Below are 20719 nucleotides of genomic sequence, written 5' to 3'. Positions count from 1 at the left end.
TCGCATAGAGGACGTTATCATAAGCCCAAAGACATCTTAAACGGTCTCTCATAGGCCCAAATACCGTTAACATTGAAAAACAAAACAAATAAAGCAAAAATGCGATATGGTCAATCATCTTCTACGACTACCGTCGGTAACTCCGTCTCTCCGCTGCTCTCTTCCTCCGATCGGCGGTTCGATTCTCCAATCTCTGTACTCCTACTCCGCTTCTTCCAGGTGCTTTTTTTGTTGCTCTCGTAGAAGATATAGGTTGAATCGCGTGATCGCAGATATGGAGAGTGAGAAGGAATTGATGAACGAAGCTAAAAGAAGTGTTAATTTCAGATTATGCAGAGTCTCTGGGTATATAGATATTAATCTATCCTTTTTTTTCTGGATTAATTTGTAATTTTGTTATAAATTAAACAATTTTTTCTTTTGGATTTGTGATTCTCAAGTTCAATGACGGAAGTGATGGAGATTCAAGCTGAGAGTCCCAAGTATCATGTACTGTTCATTCCGGGAAACCCAGGTTACATTCTATTATTATATGCTCAATGCATATTGTTACTAGATTTTTTTGTTGTGTTTAATACATTTTGGTTTGGTAATCTTTCAGGTGTTGTGTCATTTTACAATGACTTCTTGGAATCTTTACACCAGTTTCTTGATGGCAATGCGTCGATTACAGGTATATATATATATATCCCCACTCCACTCTCTGAGTTTGATTCCATTGGTTTGTAATGGTTAACTGGTTTGTTTTTATTCTTGCGTAGCTGTTGGGCAAATATCTCACACGAGCAAGGTACTTTAAGTAACTTTGCTTCAGATTTTTTTACAGTTTGATGGTTGCATTTAGACTCTTCATATCTTCTTTTTCTTTTTTTTTTTTTTTTCTTTTGTGTGATTCGTGCTGCTTTGTTAATGATTTACATTCTTCTGTTTTCGCTTTAAGGACTGGGAATCGGGTAAACTGTTTTCCTTGCAAGAACAAATCGATCATAAGGTAAATAATATGTTCCTTGTTAAGCTAAAAGTACCATCATTTTTCCTTCGGTTATGTTATTATGTGTCTGCAATTTAAGCCCTTTGCCTGCCTGGATATACCCTGAAGTTAAAGATCGTAACCTGTTATATCATACAGGTTGAATTTATTAGGCAGGAGCTTGAGAGCGTGAAAGTTCCAATAATATTGGTAAGACTATCTATATATGTCATGTATACAGTGAACTACACTTCATTTTTTCCATTGACATACTAGTTATGAAAAAATACATACATCCATTAAAAATTTCCAACTCAAATTTAGGTTCCTTTTTGGTAGGTTGGGCATTCTATTGGGTCTTATATATCCCTTGAAATATTAAGAAAGTGCCCGGAGAAGGTAATAGACTGCTTCCTCTAACACAGCTTCTATCTGGGCTATGTGATCATGCAAATTCTGTGGACTGCTTTGTAGGTTCTATATTGCATTGGCCTATATCCATTTTTGACTTTGAACCAACAATCAACAAAGCAATCACTAATTGGGAAACTTGCAGCGTGAGCTTTTCCTTCTCAATATCTTATGAATCCTCGTTATGAAAAGAGCCAATGAAATCATGTTTATATAGAATGTCACCAATATGAGATAGTTGAATTTTCAGGTCTTCTCTCCTGTCGGCTACAGCAAGTTTTCTGGTTGCATCACTGGGACTGTTATCTATGTCGGCTGCACGTCGGCTTGTATCATACTCCCTTGGAGCTTCATGGTCTGATACTGCTGTTCAAGCTACTTGCACTCACTTGAGGCAGGTACTGGTCTTGTTTTCACTTTCACTTGCACTCACTTTGAAAAATAGTTGCATAAAATCCTTGATGAGATCCAAGTTCTTGCAACCTAGTAAAATTTTCAGGCGAGTTAGCTTTTGATGTCTTTTTTCTTTTCTTCCCTTGCAGTATCACACTATGCGTAATGTTCTATATATGGCAATGACAGAGTTTAGAGAGGTATTCTTCTTTTGATAATGTGCTCTTATGGAGTTTACAGAGTTTAGATTTGAACTCAGATTATGCCATCCATTTTGGATATAAGCTCGCTGCAGAGCCAGATTGGGAGTTCATGAGAGAAAACCAGAGCAAGCTTGCGTTTTTATTTGGTATTGATGATCATTGGGGTCCACTGCATCTCTTTGAAGAGGTTAGTAGATTTCCTCGTAAATCAGTTAAATCTATTTCTTAAAATAGATTTAACTGAGACATGAAGTAGAGTCTCACGTTGAATCTCCATTGTCCACAGATTTCAAAGAAGGCTCCTGGTACTTCCTTATCTATCGAGAGCGAAGGTCACACTCACGGGTTCTGCTGCACCGTGGCTGGCTCGGTGTGGGTTGCGCAGCACGTTGCCACTCTGATCAAGACCCGGTTGAATCAAAAGCGTTTATAACAATTAATGGGCTGTGCATGTTGGTCTCGCTCAAACAAATCTACTTATTAAACATATCCACAATTGACGCGACAGTTGCATCAAGACAATAAATCGCGATTAGTGAGGATCTAAGATGATAAAAAAGTGTTTCGGTATGCGGAGAAAATTAGAGACCTATAGTTAAATACACCAATCGCATTGTAGGAGGAATTTTAGACAACTAATTTTATTGTAGGAGAGATTAAATTCGTATTTAATCATACTTACGTAACGCTCATTATTCTCAACTGCCTCAGTTACTATTGCATTTATACTTGGTTTAAATGAATTCATCAATTTTAATCCACTGAAGCTATAACTTCCCCCCTCTTTAATTTTAACCAACTTTCCCACCCCTTGCATTATGAAACTGAAAAAAAGAAACAAAATTTTTATTTGGCAACCCTAAAAGCATTTTCATAAGAAAAACTAACAATCTTTCAGACTTTAATTTTTAGCTACTGATAAGATTAAATGGTGGTTTATTGGTTTAGACTTTAATTAACAATTTTTCGTTTCTTTTGTTGTTTAGATATATGATGGTTTGTTGCTCCAAAAAAAAGATATATGATGTTTGGTTTTGAAAAGAGGATATATGAAGGTTGTACTTTTCAAAATGCATATTAGGTACGACGTAATGAGTTTGGTGAGTAAAACTATTCGTGCCCCAAATAATGGTATAGGATCTTTTTGACATTGTGGTATTTTGTTTCATCTCTAACCATTTCCAACTAGGTTTTCTAGACGGCCAAAACATTCGACAACATCTCAATCAACCAACTGATGTCTTTTTTATGATCAGCTGATCCGGCCAACACATGGAAAAACGTATTTAATGGTATATAGTGGATTTGTTACCATACTGTTTAATCCCAGTTTGGTTATAGTTTCTGATTAATGGCAAGAGTAACTGAATTACATGTTGCCCAACTACCATGTAAACTGTTTAGATTGAAAGTTTAACCAAAATTTTCATACTGTTGTAATTTTGGTTAAAGAAAACTCGAATCTTAGGAAACGTGTTGTAACTTCTCAGATGACCACAACCAGGCAGATGAAACCGATGTCTTACTATTATTATAGATAATTAGTCTATCACCCCTTGTTGACTATCTCTAACCATTTCCAATTTAAATTCGTTCGCTGTATCTGCTTTGTTCAACGGTCCAACCAAATATCAATTTTTTTCTTTTACAATTTAATTCAAGAAACACCGTTTGCAAATTTTAAGGAACAGAGGAAATAAGTCTTTCAAATCTCTAAGGTGCAAAGGACACAGTGCAAATGTTTCTCATACTGAACATCATTTGCTCTAATAATTTCATATTGCATTAAAAGCAAAGTTAGTGCTACTCCCGTTCCACTTCATGTTTAGTCTAAATGTGGAGCGTGATTAGCACTACTCTAAGACAAAACAACCACGAGAAGAAGCAAAAGAAAAATATAGAAACTAGTACGGTTGGATCAGCTAGTCTATAGGTTTACGTTCCGAAAAGGGTTTCGTTAAACAAAAAAGTTCCACCAGGTCTTATTGCGTTTCGTGATATCGGCAGGAGCGGTTGTAGCGGCGGAGACATCTTGGTGGAGGAAATCTAGTAGGACCGTGCTTTTGCATTTTGGACATTTTGGGTCATCTTGAGAGAGCATAACGTACATAAGGCAACGAGGGCAACCAACAAGTACCATTGAGATTGTTGTCTCCATCTCCTCCTGGTACGTTTCAGATGAAACGCATGAGCTTGGTGAAGTTGTGTTGGATCGGCTTGGAGAACGAACTAGACTCATCAGGTTGGCTTGAGAAGGAGGTGGCGAGAGGTTCAGCTTTAGCTCGAGCTTAGGGCCGTTCTTGTTCCTTCGGCTCATTGTTAATTTCTTCTTTCTTTGGGGGTTGAGAAAGAGATTATGGGTTTATTGAGAAATTTTCTCTTGTTGGTTCTTGTAAGGCCATTTTATAAACGCAAAGCCACTATTCAGAGAGAGAGAGAGGGGGAGAGAGAGATTTTCATTAAGGCTCAATTTAATTACGATAGGTGAAATAACTATGATAGGCTAGATAGACTAGTCTTTTTGTTCCAACAACTATTTCTGCTTAACTTGTTGAAGAAAAACAATTCTTCTTTACCTTTTTAGATGGCAATGTTGACATATCGTTTAAAATATAAAGCATACATTTTATAGTTTTTTTTTACATTCATACATTTTATAGTTATGTTTTTTCTTATTTTTATATAATCTCAACTTTACCCATTTGGATTATGACATGATGATAATACTAATATCAAACCAATAAAATAATAAATTTATGGTATTTATGAAATTTTCATTCACTTGAAAGTAATATCAAATTTGTGGTGAAATTAGATCCACCGACCAATAACCTACAAACTTTAGTTGGTGTTTTTATTTTTAAAGTATGTTTTTATTTTCAGTTTTGAACTATGTTTGTGGAGGATTAGACGTACTATATTCATTTACGTGGATTCTTAGTTTTACAATACGAGATTGTGCTAAAATCAAATCCAATTTTGTTGTTAAAACTTTTCGTAGGTTGTTAATATGTATTTGTCAAATATGGTGGAAAACACAATAACATTATATGTATGTTACGTGTTTATATACTTTATAGCTTGTAATATTTATTTTCCAAAAAATGTATAACATTATATATGTATCTCCTTTTGTTACCAACCAAAATGCTACATAAATTAATAATAAAATACATTGCTTTTTTAAAAAAAATTAAAATAATTGAAAAAAAATAATGACGCTCATTAGAATTAGAATGACGCTAACACCACTAACTAAACCATAAACCTTAAATCTAAACCCTAAACCCTAAATTCTAAACTCAAACTCTAAACCCTAAACTCAAACCCTATATCTTAGACCCAAATCCTAAACAGTAAATCCAAACCGTAAACTCTAAACCCAAACCCTAGACCTTAAACTCAAACCCTAGATCCTAAATCCAAACCTAGACTCTAAACCCAAATCTTAAATCATAAAGAAACAACATCAACATTAACCCAAACCTTTAGGATATATGATTTGGGTTCAGGGTTTACGATTTGAGTTTAAAGTGTAGGGATTAGGTTTGGATATATGGTTTGAGTTTAGAGTCTATGATTTGGGTTTAGGATATAGGGTTTGGGTTTAGAGTTTACGGTTTGGGTTTAGCTAGGGTTTACGGTTTACGGTTTAGATTTAGGGTTTAGGGCGTAGATTTAAAATTTAGGGTTTAGTTATTGGCGTTAAGATAATTAAAATTAGCGTTATTATTTTTTTCAATTATTTCAGATTTTTTAAATAAAATTAATCTATTTTATTATTAATCTAAGTGACATTTTGATTGGTAATAAAAATAGAGGTGAATTTAAAGGTTCACTAAAGACCCGGCTGGCTTTTCCGCTACGACCCATAAACGCAGTTTTTGCGGTTGGTAGCGGTTTACATCGTTTCGAAACAATCATACAAACCGCTGCAAATCGCTCCAAACCGCTCTGAACCTCTTAAAATTAAAAGCTGGTTCCAGCTAGCGTTTGCGGTTGCGGGTGAAAAAATAAATATAAAATTCTTTTCAAAAATATTTTAAAATTTTAAAATTAAAATATTAATTAAAATTCACAAATAGTATCATAATTTGTTTTATAAAAATTTTAAACTAACTTTTATTAGAATTTTTAAACGTTTATATACACACATATATAAAGATATACACATATATAAAACAAAATTAAAAAAAATTAAAAAAAAATTAATATAAATTTTCAAATATAAAAATAATATTTGTATTAATCATATTATATTTATAATTATTATATTTTATTACAATAGTATGTTTTTTATATTTTTATAATGTTATAATATATTAATATAGGTAATTTATTATTAAACGGATGCAATATCTTATAATCAACCAGTCACAAATATCCTGCAAACGCAACAATTTTCAAACGTTGTACCAGTAATACAAAACGCTTAATAACGCTTGAAACCGCAACTATCCGCATCTGTAAACTCCCACACCCGCAACCGCAACCGCAACCGCTGCATTTAAACCAGTCAGACCCTAAGTCTTGTTCATTATATATACAGATAAATACTTGGAGTCCTAATACCTTTGTTTAAAAATAATAAGAATTGGAGTCCTAAATCAAATAACTAGCTTTGAGCCTTTGAATATTTAGAATACATTGCAATGAAACGAAAGTATAACCATAACTTTCTAATATATGAATCGCATTCATTAGGGTGTTTGTTAATTTTCTCCGAAATTTTGTAAAAGTATTTATCAAGAAGGAAGAATTACGAATAGTATTTTTTGACAGGAGAAAACGAATAGTCTTGATTGTATTTAATGAAAACAGATATGTATACGTCTTTATATAGACCACCTACGTACAAGTAAAGGGTCTTAATCGAAGCAGGAAGAGAATTGAATGTGTATTAATGTTAATCACAAGATTACAAAATCTTGTAAAGAAACTTATAAAATACTAAAAAGATGGCCATGCCAAAGTAAATACTATGACTACAATATCACGTAGCTTCACACCAAAAGCAAGCTATTAATATTTGCAGTTTGAGTTAATTTCCCATGTGAAGTTATTTAATGAATTATTTGGGGAAGAAGGATTCTGTTAACAAATTTATATTTTCTCTATTCAAAACAACAGACTACACTTATAGTATAGTATATCTTCCGAAACTACTAATACCATTAAAGCTAGCAACCTTACAATTAATTTCATTCAACTGAAACTATGACATGCTTGGCTGGATTTACAATTAATGTTAACCAGGAAGTAAGTATGAATGAATAACCAATATTCGGATTTCGTATCTTATCTTACAATACCTGTAGTAATGCATCAATTATATTGTGTGGATTGAAATCAAAGGTATACCGGACCGCTGATTTAGTGTGGAGAAAGCGAACAAATGTTTATGGATCAAATCAAAAGCCTCACATACTTGGAGACTTAAATTTGATGATATAATGCATGCTATTTGTGTGTGTTTATATTGTGATTTTATAAGACTTCTTTTAAATAAGTTAATTAATCGTTCTTCTACTACTCGTTAAGCATTTTTTTTTTTGATAATCTTTATCGGCTGATCCGATCGGCTCTGGGAGGAACACACTTAATACAGAATGGACTAGCCCGAAAGCTAACACACTGCTTGATCCGAGTCTGGAATACCTTCCGATTAATACCAAGGGGTAGATTGATCATCTGTTACGGTCCACCATGTAAACCATTTGACCCAAGCCAAAACTCAGACTAGCCAAATAGTGATAATTTAGTTCCTAGAAAAAATCGAATCCATGACTGATGTGAGTACACACCAAGTCCCAATAGATTGTCACTAAGCTACCACCACTTGGTTAGAGGAGCATATTCTTTCTCGATATCAGCCACTTCCATTCATACGGTCATACCTCTACTCCTCTGTCTAATATTGAATGTGTAAGGTTGGATCCGAGCAAAGAGTAAGAAGCAAAATGAAGCTAAGCCTGACAAGTGATATGAACTGGTTAAGTACTAAAATGTGCAAGGGCTCAAGTTACGTATACTTGATCAGCAAGTTTCTTCGCACCAAAACCTGTGGTAAAAAAAGAAAGTTACTCAAGTCACTGAAGTCAACAAACCTAAATTTTATATATGATCCTTCCTTGCGTCTTAAGCCAGTGTTTTTAACCTTTGAACTCTCCCGGAACATGCCTGATCAACTATATTGTGGGCTTTTATTATCAACTAAATAAGCCAGAATAAGAAGCCCAGCCAGTATGAAGACAGATTCTGCAAAAGACAGCAGTCAAAAAAAGTGAGAGATTATGAAGAAAAGGTCTTTAAGGGTTTAGGGTTTATGCAATATGAATCTCCAATTGAAACACAATTTTTTTTGAAAAAATATCAAAAAGTTCGTACATGATTGGATCATACTCAGTCCAAAGATTCAAGCCTTTTTGTTTGTCAACTTACACATGAAGAATCACTCTTGTCAAAAGGTAGATCATTAGTAAATGTAAAAGCCTTTACATTCTATTTTATCTATGCTCTGCTGTCTTTATCTCATTACCATCTTGATCTTCTAGCACTCTGGTTCTCGCCTTTAGCAGCATCCAATAACCACGACTTCGGAACCGAACCACCACGGAACTTACTTAGTCTTGGACCAGAGAGGAGATGCTGATCTTTTGATGAAGCCTTGTTAGGTTTATAACCTTGCGTGTCATCCAAGTAACCTTCTCCACTTTTTGAAGCTTCCCGCTCTGTACAACCCAATCAACATAATCTGATACGCTTCTTTGTAAAGAAAGGCTTTTACATTCCCCATAAGGCCATTTATAGCTCTTGTCTATGTTCAGTTCTATGGAATGAAGATCATCTTCTTCTTCGTGTTCATCCTCAACTTCTCCATCTTCTTCCACGTGGTGGTTCATGTACTCCGAGAGTTTCATCTGCACTCTCTCCTCGCGCAATGCGTCAGCTAACTGCAACATCTCTCTTTCCTTTTCAACTTCTTCTTTAACTTTCAGCAGAGCTGCTTTTGTTTCAGCAAGTTCTTTGCCTAGCTTCTTGTTCAACCTCTCGGACCTTCTCCTTAGCTTCCTCTCCGCTTCGAGCTCGCCAGCGACGGATTCTATTGCGGCCTCAACGACTTGTTGCTCGTTGCTTTTCCACTCTTCGGCAAAACGTTTCATCAAGTAAGTAACGTCGTTGTTTTCTTGTTTATTATGTTCGTGGATTAACTGGTTGACTTGTAAGCGAGCTCTTTCGAGCTCGGAGTGTAGAGCAGAGACGAGGGACGTGCTTGAAGATGGGCGGGCTTCTTGTCCCCACATTCTGTTGATGATTTTGAGAAGCGCTTTTGATGTTGTGAGAGCGTTACTACACTCTTTCAACCGTGTTTTGACTCCCATAGTTGTTCCAGTAGGTGTCACCGCCCGTGATCGAGTCTCAATCTGCATCGAACAAACCAGGTTAAGCCTTTTGTTCATTGAACGCAAATGGATTTGTAGATGACAGAGGCAAAACAAACCAATCATAACAAATTCAGTCAATGCTCGAAAAAATCTATATGCGGTACCCATTTGTTTTACAGATAACAAGCGACTAAGCGGATTATTAGGAGGCTACGGGAAACCTAGACATAACGAATTATTGATTAACTAGATATATCTATATATATAATACGATATTTTAATTATTGAATTTTATTTATAAAATTATTTTGATAAATTATCAAAATTAAATATACAAAACAAAAGAAATTAGACAAATTTGTGAATTTGTACCAATATTATTGCTCAATTTAATAAATTTAAACTAATTTACATCGATTTAAATCGATTTTAAACCAATATAAAATAGTTTACACTGATTTGAATATTATAAATCAGATTTTTTAAAAATTGTTTCGGCCTATACCGATTTTTAGAACCAGTTCAGTATCTCCTCATTCATTATAGCCTTACATGTCTATGTTTATGTGAATATCACAGTGAATAACAAACATCATAATCATATGCTCATTCATCCAGAAGCATTTGATAAGAACAGCTTAAGAATTAAAAAGGTTTCTCATAGACAGAAACACAATCAAAAGTAAGAAAATCAACTTACATCCATGAAGCTGCCATTGCTAACATGATTCTTTGCCTCCACATTGCAGTCTCCAAGCCTAAGCTTCTGCGCAGTGGAGGAACCTTTTCTCTGGCGACTTCCAGTCCCTTCCATCCTCTACAAAACTAACAAGTTTCTCAGCTTCCTTATTACCCTAACACACAAGTAAAAGAATTCAGGAAAGCCGGATTCACATTGTCCATTGCCATATTCAGCATTATATATACAATCTTTCCCTAGGTCTCAATTATTAGAGAATCTAGACCTACATTATTCCAAATAACTCAACTTCTAATAACCAACCAACTACCTCCATATGATGAATGGAAAATACTAGTCTAACTGCTCAATTATGCAAAACCTGAACATGCCCTTTCATAAGAACTTAAATGTGTATTTTAGAGCACATGAGAAAAGATTCTGAAGATCAACAGTTTTCTAATCTTCTCTAATCCCACTTCTCAACATCAATCAGAAGCTGCAGCTATAAAAAAGGGTTTATATATTCTCCAATGATGAATAAAATACTCATAGAAGGTTGCCAACAATGTCACAACTTTGACCAAATTCAGACCTCAGAATCACACAAATATTATAACTTTATCAGTTAAACAGAGTTGAGTTCTCTTTATCTTATTGTCTTTTATGGCAAGAAATGCACCAGAGTGAGAATCTAATTAACAAGCAGATCAGATCAAGTAAGTAATTTCATTTCCTCTCTCATTTGATCATAATCAGTGTTCAACAAATCGTTAGGTGTTTTATAAAGGATTATTGATTATGCGGACGGGCTAGGCGCTGCCTAAACCGATTTTTAGAATACCGATCAGAATGAAAGCACATGGCACCAGCAATAAATTCAAATCACACCACATTCCTTCTTCACCGATCAAAAAACAAAGACCTTACCTCAGACTCAGAGACAGGACTATGCGACGGATCAGAGAGGTGAGCCGGTAAAGAACCAGAACGAACCGACCTCGGGGGAGGAAGCGGCACTCTCACACTCTCCTTTCTACTCTTTCTACTTCCCTTCACCACACTCTCTTCTTCCAAAACTCTCGGCGAAGGCACCTCGTTCATCTCCCACAGAGTCTTGCTCCCGCACGGAGAAGCAGCAGCATCACGTAACGACGGAGACTGAGATCGTCCCATGAGTCTCCATGTGGGGACATGAGTAGTGATGGCTCTCTTGAAACGGTAATCTTCTCTGAGAACAGAGGGAGACGAAGACGTTGGTGAAGAGCAACCACGTTCCCTGATTTTTCCGAGAAGGAGAAGATTCTCCACGGTTTGGTTTTGCCTAGGCATTGCGAAACGGTCGTAGATAAGATCTCTGAGCTTGAAAGGTTTGATGATCATTTCACTTGTATGTACAGAATGTGTTATGTCAAGTGTTTCAAGGGAAAGAGGGAAGGAGGGGTGATCGTGTGTTGTCAGGAGCACCGTGTTCATGTGCACGTGGTTTGATCTGGATGGTTGGAGTTTTAAGTAAACCGAATCCAAATAACTGAATGACCAGAATTAGCTGGTTTTATTAATCGGTCTTCTCTTAACGTGTCCACAAATATACCAAGAAATTCCGTATTTTGATTATTAGTTTTATGTCTCGATTTCGAATAAATCGGATCCGATCTTAAACTTTAATTCTCTGCTTTGTTTAAAAAATCTTTTGTTCTAGTAGCTATTAAAAAAAATGAACAAACCAAAACAAAACCGAATTAAACCAAACTTGACTCGGACTGCTGATTTTTTCAAGTATATTTATCTAGTTGCGTCACAGTAAAGTTATATCCATATTTCACGAATTTTGACGGCTCGTTGAGAACAACTATTTCCGGTTAAAATAAGTCCATCTACCTAACAAGTACTATTTCATTTGGAGATTGTTTTGTGCTATATATAGGCTTTGCTTACGTGAATCAGATGTATTAGAATCTATAATAAGGATAATACATTTGATCGCTTGTGAGTTGTGACAATCAAAACTTTTGGTATTATACGTAGAAGCCGGTAAACCAGACTGACATAAACGATAAAATAAAAGCAATGTTAAGAAAATATACGAATGTAAAAACGAATACAAGAACGATAAGAAATCGTATTCGCAAAGAGACATGAAGTCGATATATGATCTCTTTCCTTAACTCTAAATATTCGCTCCGTTAGTGAGACGGGACTGTACGAATATCGAGTCCCAGGATACAACTATGGCAGACGATTCACGCTTCACTCGTGAACGCCCTATCGAACTATAAACTCTACGAAACACTCTCGGTTTTTATGACCTACACTAAGGAATTTTTTGCTGTTGGTTTTCAATATGAAAAAGTTAGAAATGAATGAAGAGGAGAGGCGATATTTAAAGAGACGGAGACAACCCACTTCCCGCAACAGTTGTTGCACGTGGGCGAAAATCTCGCGGAGATTGAGGGAAGTTGAGTTGCGAAACTTATTCCCCAAGACTCTCTCTCTTATCTCGTTTAAACAATTTCGAGAGGATAAAAAGCATGATGTTTTTTATTTTCTAGACAAACTACTTGTCGTTTTAAATAAAATTGCATGTAGTTTTTCCCCAAATTGAATGGCAAAACGTTGAGCTTCACTTGGTCCAAAAACAATCTTATTGGGCCGGAGGCCCTCCACCAAAACCCAAGCCCACGCCGAACCGAGCCGGCCGGACGGCGGCGGCGTGCACGAGGGGAGCCATCTCTCCTACTGAGCCGTTTGAACACTCATAGCACATGAGCATATATACTGCTCGAAAATCAGCCACACAACCAATGTGGGACTTCACTTCTTCCACATTCATTTAATAAAGAGGCCTTCGAATGGGCCATTTATATTCACATGTTTTTCAATTAATTTGGAATCCCACTTGCTTTAATTAATTGATCCAACAATCGCCACATGAATAGAATGACTCTAAACATATGCAGACTAAATGCAGACTCGATAGACTCTAAAAACTATACTAATTCTAATCCTGATTAGACTAGACAGACTTATCGAGAGTGTTTACGAAAATTCACTGTGTTTGAGTTGGTGGCATTTTTAAGCCTTGAACCACTTATAGTTAATATCTGTCGGGTTTACTTTACCAGAAGGTAAACATGATATCTTGAACCAACCGGTGTTTTATGTAGACCGAGACAACATGCATAACGCAGCTTCATTTTCTCGTAGAACTTAGTTCTCTATTGTGTTCATTGTGGCCCTGAACTATTCCTGGTTTTCATGAGTGAACTTAGAGAATATAGCCTTGCATTCATTCTCCTAGAAACGGCCTCATTTCACACTCATTAGGTGATTGACCATGAAAAGTATTGAGGAATACTCCGCTTTAGAAGCTATGAAATCATTAAAAGCTTATGCTTATCCTTCTCACATTTGTTAGCACTTTTATCATCTTAGGAGCTGGGAAGAGACTACTTTGTCTCAAGTGCTTTGGTTAGATTCTATTTGATTTTGTTTTCCCTTTAAACCTACGTCTTGGGATCTCCAGTCATGATAGGTAGGGTTGCAATCAAGCATCCTCATTCGTTATAGGCTTTAAACCCATTCCTTTTAATGATTTCGCAACAACATCTCGTGGCAAATCTTTAGTAAATGGATCCGCTAGGTTGTCAGCCGATTTTATGTAATCTATTGTGATTACACCAGTTGAGATAAGTTTGTAGAAGCCGGTAAACCAGACTGACATAAACGATAAAATAAAAGCGATGTTAAGGAAATAGACGAATGTAAAAACGAATACAAGAACGATAAAAAATCATATTCGCAAATAGACATGGAGTCGAGATATGATCTCTTTTCTTAACTCTAAATATTCGCTCCGTTAGTGAGACATGACTGTACGAATATCGAGTCTCAGGATACAACCATGGGAGACGATTCACGCTTCATTCGTGAACGTCCTATCGAACTATAAACTCTACGAAACACTCTCGGGATTTATGACTTACGCTAAGGAATTTTTTGCTGTTGGTTTTCGATATGAAAAAAGTTAGAGGAGAGGCGATATTTAAAGAGACGGAGACAATCAGTTTTGCAGCAAATGATAGGGTGGGGTAGTCATGGGGAGACAGGGGGAGTTTGAGTGGTGTCGATCACGTGGAAGGGAAGGGGGAGGTGGTTCTCCGGCAGAGAACGACGGTGGATTCGCGGCGGAAGCGGTGGTCGGAAGTTTCCAGGCGTTAGACATTGGAAAAAGGGCCAGAGAGAGTTTGACTTTTTTAACGTGGAAATGTTTCTTATATATGAAACTTAGATATAGCGTACTACAAGTTTAAAGGTAAGCACAAAAATATACTAATCAACCAGGCCCAAATCACCATCAACATGGAATTGGGTGCCTAAGATTTGGACCCATGGGCTATGTCAGAGTTCGAACTTCAAACTTGGAACAATCTTTTGCTTCCTAATTACTAACCTAAATAATTTAGATCGTTTGTTTAAACAAGATGTCGATAGCTTACTACTCTGAGCCTCTGAGTCTATATCTACCCAGAGGGATTTAGTTTATTTTTCTTCAATTATTGTAGTTGACAACAAAATAGCACCAATATGCCTGGGTGTCACAAATCGTTGAAAAAAAAAAAAAAATGGCACCAATAATTTACAGATGCATGAACATACAGTCAAACCGTTATATATCGTAACTTTAAACATCTAGTCATCTACTATGATTTATAACGAAGAGAATGAAATAAATATATAAAACATGACATCTACTTATAGTATCTTCATTTGATTGATTTGCTTAGAGAATTAACCAGTTGTAATTTTGAACACCTAACTCATGAGTTTTATGCGAAAACTATAAAATCACATCAAAATAATCGAACCTTCAAACTAAAAGTTTTCGTAATTGCCGTAAGATCATGAACACCCTCATTTTCTCCTTTTAACACTCCACATCATCTTTTATTTCTTCCACATCATTTATTCATCACTCACTTCATTCTAAACTTTTACAATAGTTTTATTTTAAAAATTTCAACACCTTGTCCCACAAATATTAATTCATATTTTTGTTTTTTAAAACATACCAATTACATATTAATAATTAATTTTAAAACTAAAATAAAATAATTTTTATTTTAAATTATTATACTAAGATTATTTTTAAATAATACCAAAATCAATATTAATAAAAGTTTTATTAACAAAAAAGGTTTAAAAACTAAAATAGTTGATTATAAGAAAAAATGACATTTTTCTATATCCAAATGAAATGAAGCACTGCGTTTTCTTCAGTTTTCTTCATCATTTTATTTTAAAGTGTTTAATTTTGAAATAAAATGACAAATGAATAAATACCAAAGGAATATAATCCAAAGCGTGAGGGTGGCTTTCGGATAAACACAGAGGTTGTCTCCATTTTCTTTGGAAATTTTGGGATCATGGGCGTTGTATTTGTAGGACCCATACTCTCTCAGCCTGCTACTGCCATAATGTGGGTCCAGTTTAAAAGCCCACTCTTGTTGTTTTCATAACCATCTCACGTGAAAACCACAAATAAAAATAAATTTATTTAGTAAAAAAGAAAACTCAAAGTTTTGTGATAAATATTGTTGAATATGTTGACAAAAAAAATATTGTTGAATATTTTCCAAGTGAATATAATTTTTTTTTATTATTATCAGAGTTTGTCCAGTAATGATGTTCCAAAACATGTTCGCAGTTCGCTCTCGTCGATGGAGAGGTATCAGTCAACAAGTTTAATTTATTTGGGGCTGGAGTTAGACTATTTCTGATCTTAATCACATCATTTTAGGTACATATAGATTATTTGATATTTTTAATCAATTTTTTCACTATAAAACATCATTCAGGTACAAAATAATTTATTTATTTTTGGTCTAAACAAAATAAAAAATTTCGGCTAAATGAGATAGTTTATTTATTTACATACATATTTTGTAAAGGCAAAATGGGGTTAAATTTGAAATGGGGCCTTTACATATAATAGAAGTGGGACCTGAATCTTTGATGCAATGAAATAACTCAGAGGAAAGAAGATAAAGGCGTGCAAATGTTTTGTTTCCATTGTCCTACTCCAACCATCTATTTCCTGTATCTTTTCCAACTCAAACTTAGCTGCACCTTTTATTTATTTGTATATCTCATCAAATAACGTTTCGTGTTTTCTTTTCTTATACGTCCAAGATTCAAATAGTTTTTCATACTCCAGTCCACACTCTTAAACTTATCCTCAAACTTGGATAAACTTTGGATGTGTTGTAATTGGTACGTTTGTATATTGTACAATTTTGACTTTTCAGCACTGTGAATACTATAGTTTCTTTAATAATTATTGTTGCTGGAGCAATAGTCTGATAGTTAAAACAACCAGTAATATGAATGTGGTCGCTAACTAAATGTAGCATGTGCAGTCAAAATATGGATAGATAAACCATATATAGCAGAGATTGAAAACAATAACAAAATATCATAGAAAGTTATTTGCCTCAAAACTTATGTGAATGAATTATTTATATTACCAGTTTATATTTTTGAAAGTGTTGATAATCATCTTTTAGTTTAATCTCTATTGGTGTGATTTTCTCTACGCAAAGTTATTCGTTAATTGCTTACAGTTTCTAAAATTTTGGTCTAAGTCTAAGATATGCGATGAAAAAATGCAGAACAATGCAGATATTTTTAACAAGAAAAAATTAAAAATGTGAAGGAAATATGTGGTCCTCTCTCTCCTCTGCTTCCGGCCATTGGTTTTGGTTTCATAGAAAATACAACAAATAGCTTTGGTCCCCTGTTGACATAAAAAAAAAAGCTTTGGTCCCCTACTTAAGGTAAATAAATACAAAACAATATGCAAACGAAAATTATCATCAGGTTTATTAAATTCCTGATATTAGATTAAAAGTTTCTGATTTTTATTATTCTTGTCTTTCCAAGTTATGTTATAAATAAAATACACTGTTTCGAAATCATACAGTGAAATTTTAAGTTTAACGTAACCAATATTCTTACAACATTAAAGAAAAAGTCACTTTGTCTGTCTTTCTCTTGTGATTTATTCTAAGCTAGCTCGTAGTATCTTGATAAATACATCGCGTTAAGGATGTCTACACGCATATTTATTTATTTTTACCAAAAACAAATAGTTTTACCATAATGAGTAATGTGTTATAAACCAAGTGGTGATCGATCCATATCAGGTTCAAACTGTCCGGCCCATCAGCTATCCATCCGGCCCATTCGCTAATGATTTAGGCGAATAAGAGTTTACATTTATCAATACTTGATGCTTATCCTTTTCCATATGTATTTAGGATAAATATTATTTTTTATTCTTATTAGGAATAAGATTTCCTTTTCTCTTATGACGGTCTAAATAAGACGGTCTAATACTTGTATAAATATAGACATCTGGTCATGAGTAATAATCAACTTACACAGCATCTCTTTTATAACACGTTATCAGCACGATAGCCTCTAACCCTAAGCCCCCACGAAATTCCTTAAACTCAGCCGAATATCACAAAACCCTAATTCCGGCGGAACTTCAAAGAGATCCTTCTCCCAAACCGTGAGGACCCAGACGACGAGCAATATATCAAATTGAAGCTCTCGCCGAGACGAATCAGACGCTGCAAACCGCTTGTCGATCCGATCACTGACGCGCCGTCACGCTCTGCTACATTAGCTCTTTCTAGACGTGATCAAGTAAACCAGACATTCTCCTTCTTCCCTGTTCGTGATCCGACCAAGCAAGCAGCCTGTCCGCGACCCGACTTGAAGAACGATCAGCTCGCGGCCTCCTTCTCTCTTTGGTGGTCCAAATCTACACTCCATAAGTTTCTAAAGGTAAAACTCGAAACTTAAAAGAACCTACATTGAATTTGGTTGATTGATAAAGATCTGAACCATTAAATTTTGAAGAACCCTAATCTAGGATAATAGAAACCCTAACATATGGAACTAAGTTTTGGTTAGATTGTTTTCCTGTTAAGTTGATAGATCAATGGTTGTTAGGGTTGCTAGAACATTGATTGATCAGTAAGGGCATTGAAACCCTAAATCTAAATTATATGATCTGTTTCCTTTACGATGTTTTGAAAATCTGAAATATCAAAAACCTATATTGATCCGACTGTTTTGATTGATTGATTGATTTTGATGTATCTGAGGTTTAGGTTGCTAGATTAAAACTTTGAATTATATTTGATGATTGTTTGAGTAAATAGAAATGTTTAGAATCGAATTTGATCTTAAAATTGTTAAATTGCTGAAAACCCTAATTTTCTTTTTTTGCATAAATCGATTGATAAACAAGTTTCCATATTGTGATTAATTGTTTGAATATCGAATGAATTGATTAGGAAAATTGCTAGTTTTGATTAAAACCATAATATGTTCAGAATTGTGAATTTCCTTTTTGCTAAAAGTAGAAAATTTCATTTTTCCTGAAATTTTCTTTTCTACTTGATGGAAAATTTCCTTTTACTGTTAGGATTGCTAGAGAATTGCTAAAATTGACTGACTGATATGATTTAATTCTTTTGTAAAGCTTGATATTGGTAAAATCAAACCGAAAAATGGGCCTTGAAACCCTAATATGATCTGATGATACTTGCATTATTATTCTAATTGCTTGATCATACTAAATGTTTTAAGAAAAGTAAAACATAAGAATTATTGACCTGGTCTCACATTGATTAAAAATCGGCATGAATATGATTGTTGTTATGATTGATGCTTTGATTGCATTCAGATATAAAATCTGACTTCTAGGGTTGTTGCATCACAATTTTATAAGGCCGTGTGGCCTAAAGCATCATATAGACCTCGCATACTTGTTTTTCTCGCACCATGGCCGAGTAGTTAATTGTTTGGTCGAGAGACTTGTGAAACCGTATGCATTGATTTTATTGACTCGATTGCATCTTGAACTGATTAATAATATGTTTCAGATGTCGAAATTTGAGCCTTCAGATTATGCTGCCATAAATCTCTCTGGATATAATTATCTAGAATGGGTAATGAACACTTCAGTTGCCCTGAAGTCTAGACGACTCAGGAAATGTATCATTGATGGCAATAATGCAATTGAAAGTGAAAAGCATAGAGCCATAATAATTATTCGCTATCATCTCACTGAGGATCTGAGAGTCAATACTTAAATATTGAGGATCCTTGTGACCTTTGGACAAAACTAAATTCCAGATACTCAATGGCATTATGGCAAAAAGCCATGAATGAATGGACGATTCTCAGGTTCCAGGATTTTGAATCCGTGGACGAATTCTGCTCTGATGAAAATCGCCTATAGTCTTGAACTATGTGGTGAAGTGGTAACAAATGAGGATTTACTATATAAAACCTATTCCACATTTCATCCAAAGGATCTGTTGTTATCACATAAGGCTAAGAGTTTCACCACCTATAATGACCTATTGTCATGCCTATTGGCAACTGAGCAAAGAGAGCAGAAAGTTATAGATACCATTAGCAGATTTGAAAAACTTCATAAACGATACATTGAGCAACGAAACAGTGATATGAGACCTCTTGAAGCCAATGAGGCTAAAAATGATAAGGAGGAATCCAAGGAATCCATGTGGAAATATATGGATTGTGAGGCCGGCTTATACATTGACTAAAGAAACGAGATTTCGATATTCTGATTTTATGTTTTATGTTTTGCTTTGATTTGCTTGTCATTTACAATTTTATAGCAATAATAAGAGTTGTTTTTAGCTATCATGTTTGATTTGCTTGATGATTTCTTGATTGATAAATGACAATGAAAACTTAATAAAAGGATAGTCAGTCTATTATAGACCACGTCATTGCCTAAAGGGGAACAAATTTATTCACCCAATAAAAGACCCATTGGGTTATAAAGACTTGAGCATGAATGGTTTCCACATTGAACCAATGGGCAAAAGAAACAAAAGTTCCTTTTAGATTATAAGAAAATCGCCTAAGGCCTTATAAGAAAGTGGTCAAGACTATACCTACATACTCTACTGATCTAGACTATGCCAAGGATCAGTATGATAAAGGCAAAAGCCATGGTAACCTGTATACCCATGAAATTTTATACACTTTATGGCATGACTAGATAAGCCATCCAGATCTTTAAAAATTGATGCACATATTGCAAAAGGCACAAAGAGTTATCCCATAAAAACTCACTTTGTGTAACATGTACACAAGGAAAACTCATTAGGCTCTATTGTCCCAAGTACCACGTGATTATAGTATGTCCATGAGGGGGAGTGAGGACAAACTGTGATCCATGAACATACTACAAATCCGTGTGACATGGTCTATGACCATAGTAAGACTTGGCCGAATTCTTTATACTACAAAGGCCACTACCTAATGCTTGGAGACACAAGGATTTACATGTGAGCATAGATAATCCCATCTCAGAATGAATACATGTCATAAACCAGACATATACCATCCTAAGAGATTTTAAATAAACCACCACATACATATGTGCCGTCTAGGATGGAACCTCAGAAGAGGATGAGAAAAAGATTGGGAATATATGTTGGATAGGAACATGTCTTTCTCCCACGTTTTTTTAAGAGACCTTGTGCCAAATATGGGTGATCAAATTATGGCCAGGTACACGGATTGCATGACTGATGAATCCGACTATCCAACATCAGGGGGA

The 20719-nt window shown here is 35.0% G+C and overlaps 2 protein-coding genes and 1 pseudogene across 3 annotated transcripts; 1 reads left to right on the top strand and 2 right to left on the bottom strand.

Moving 5' to 3' along the window:
• Positions 1–46: 46 nt before the first annotated feature.
• LOC106349358 (lipid droplet-associated hydrolase-like) lies at positions 47–2672 on the top strand. Of its 2 annotated transcripts, XM_013789314.3 has the most exons (13): positions 47–176; positions 273–345; positions 441–514; positions 602–673; positions 762–790; positions 941–991; positions 1130–1180; positions 1310–1369; positions 1445–1527; positions 1632–1779; positions 1924–1974; positions 2060–2164; positions 2264–2672. In XM_013789314.3, exons 1-13 carry the CDS (start codon positions 107–109, stop codon positions 2408–2410), a joined length of 1014 nt encoding a protein of 337 aa, XP_013644768.1. In that variant the 5' UTR covers positions 47–106; the 3' UTR covers positions 2411–2672. The 2 variants fall into 2 exon arrangements, with proteins under 2 accessions (XP_013644768.1, XP_048608944.1); XM_048752987.1 differs by having other exon boundaries at positions 90–345.
• Positions 2673–2818: 146 nt separating this feature from the next.
• Positions 2819–5949, bottom strand: LOC106349362 (protein GL2-INTERACTING REPRESSOR 2-like). The gene has a single exon (XM_048752990.1). It carries the CDS (start codon positions 4292–4294, stop codon positions 3935–3937), a length of 360 nt encoding a protein of 119 aa, XP_048608947.1. The 5' UTR covers positions 4295–5949; the 3' UTR covers positions 2819–3934.
• Positions 5950–8121: 2172 nt separating this feature from the next.
• Positions 8122–11917, bottom strand: LOC106350900 (annotated as a pseudogene).
• Positions 11918–20719: the final 8802 nt, after the last annotated feature.

The sequence above is a fragment of the Brassica napus genome, chromosome C3, assembly GCF_020379485.1.
Source record: "Brassica napus cultivar Da-Ae chromosome C3, Da-Ae, whole genome shotgun sequence".
NCBI classification, from domain to species: domain Eukaryota; kingdom Viridiplantae; phylum Streptophyta; class Magnoliopsida; order Brassicales; family Brassicaceae; genus Brassica; species Brassica napus.
This window is presented reverse-complemented; position numbering and strand designations above follow the sequence as displayed.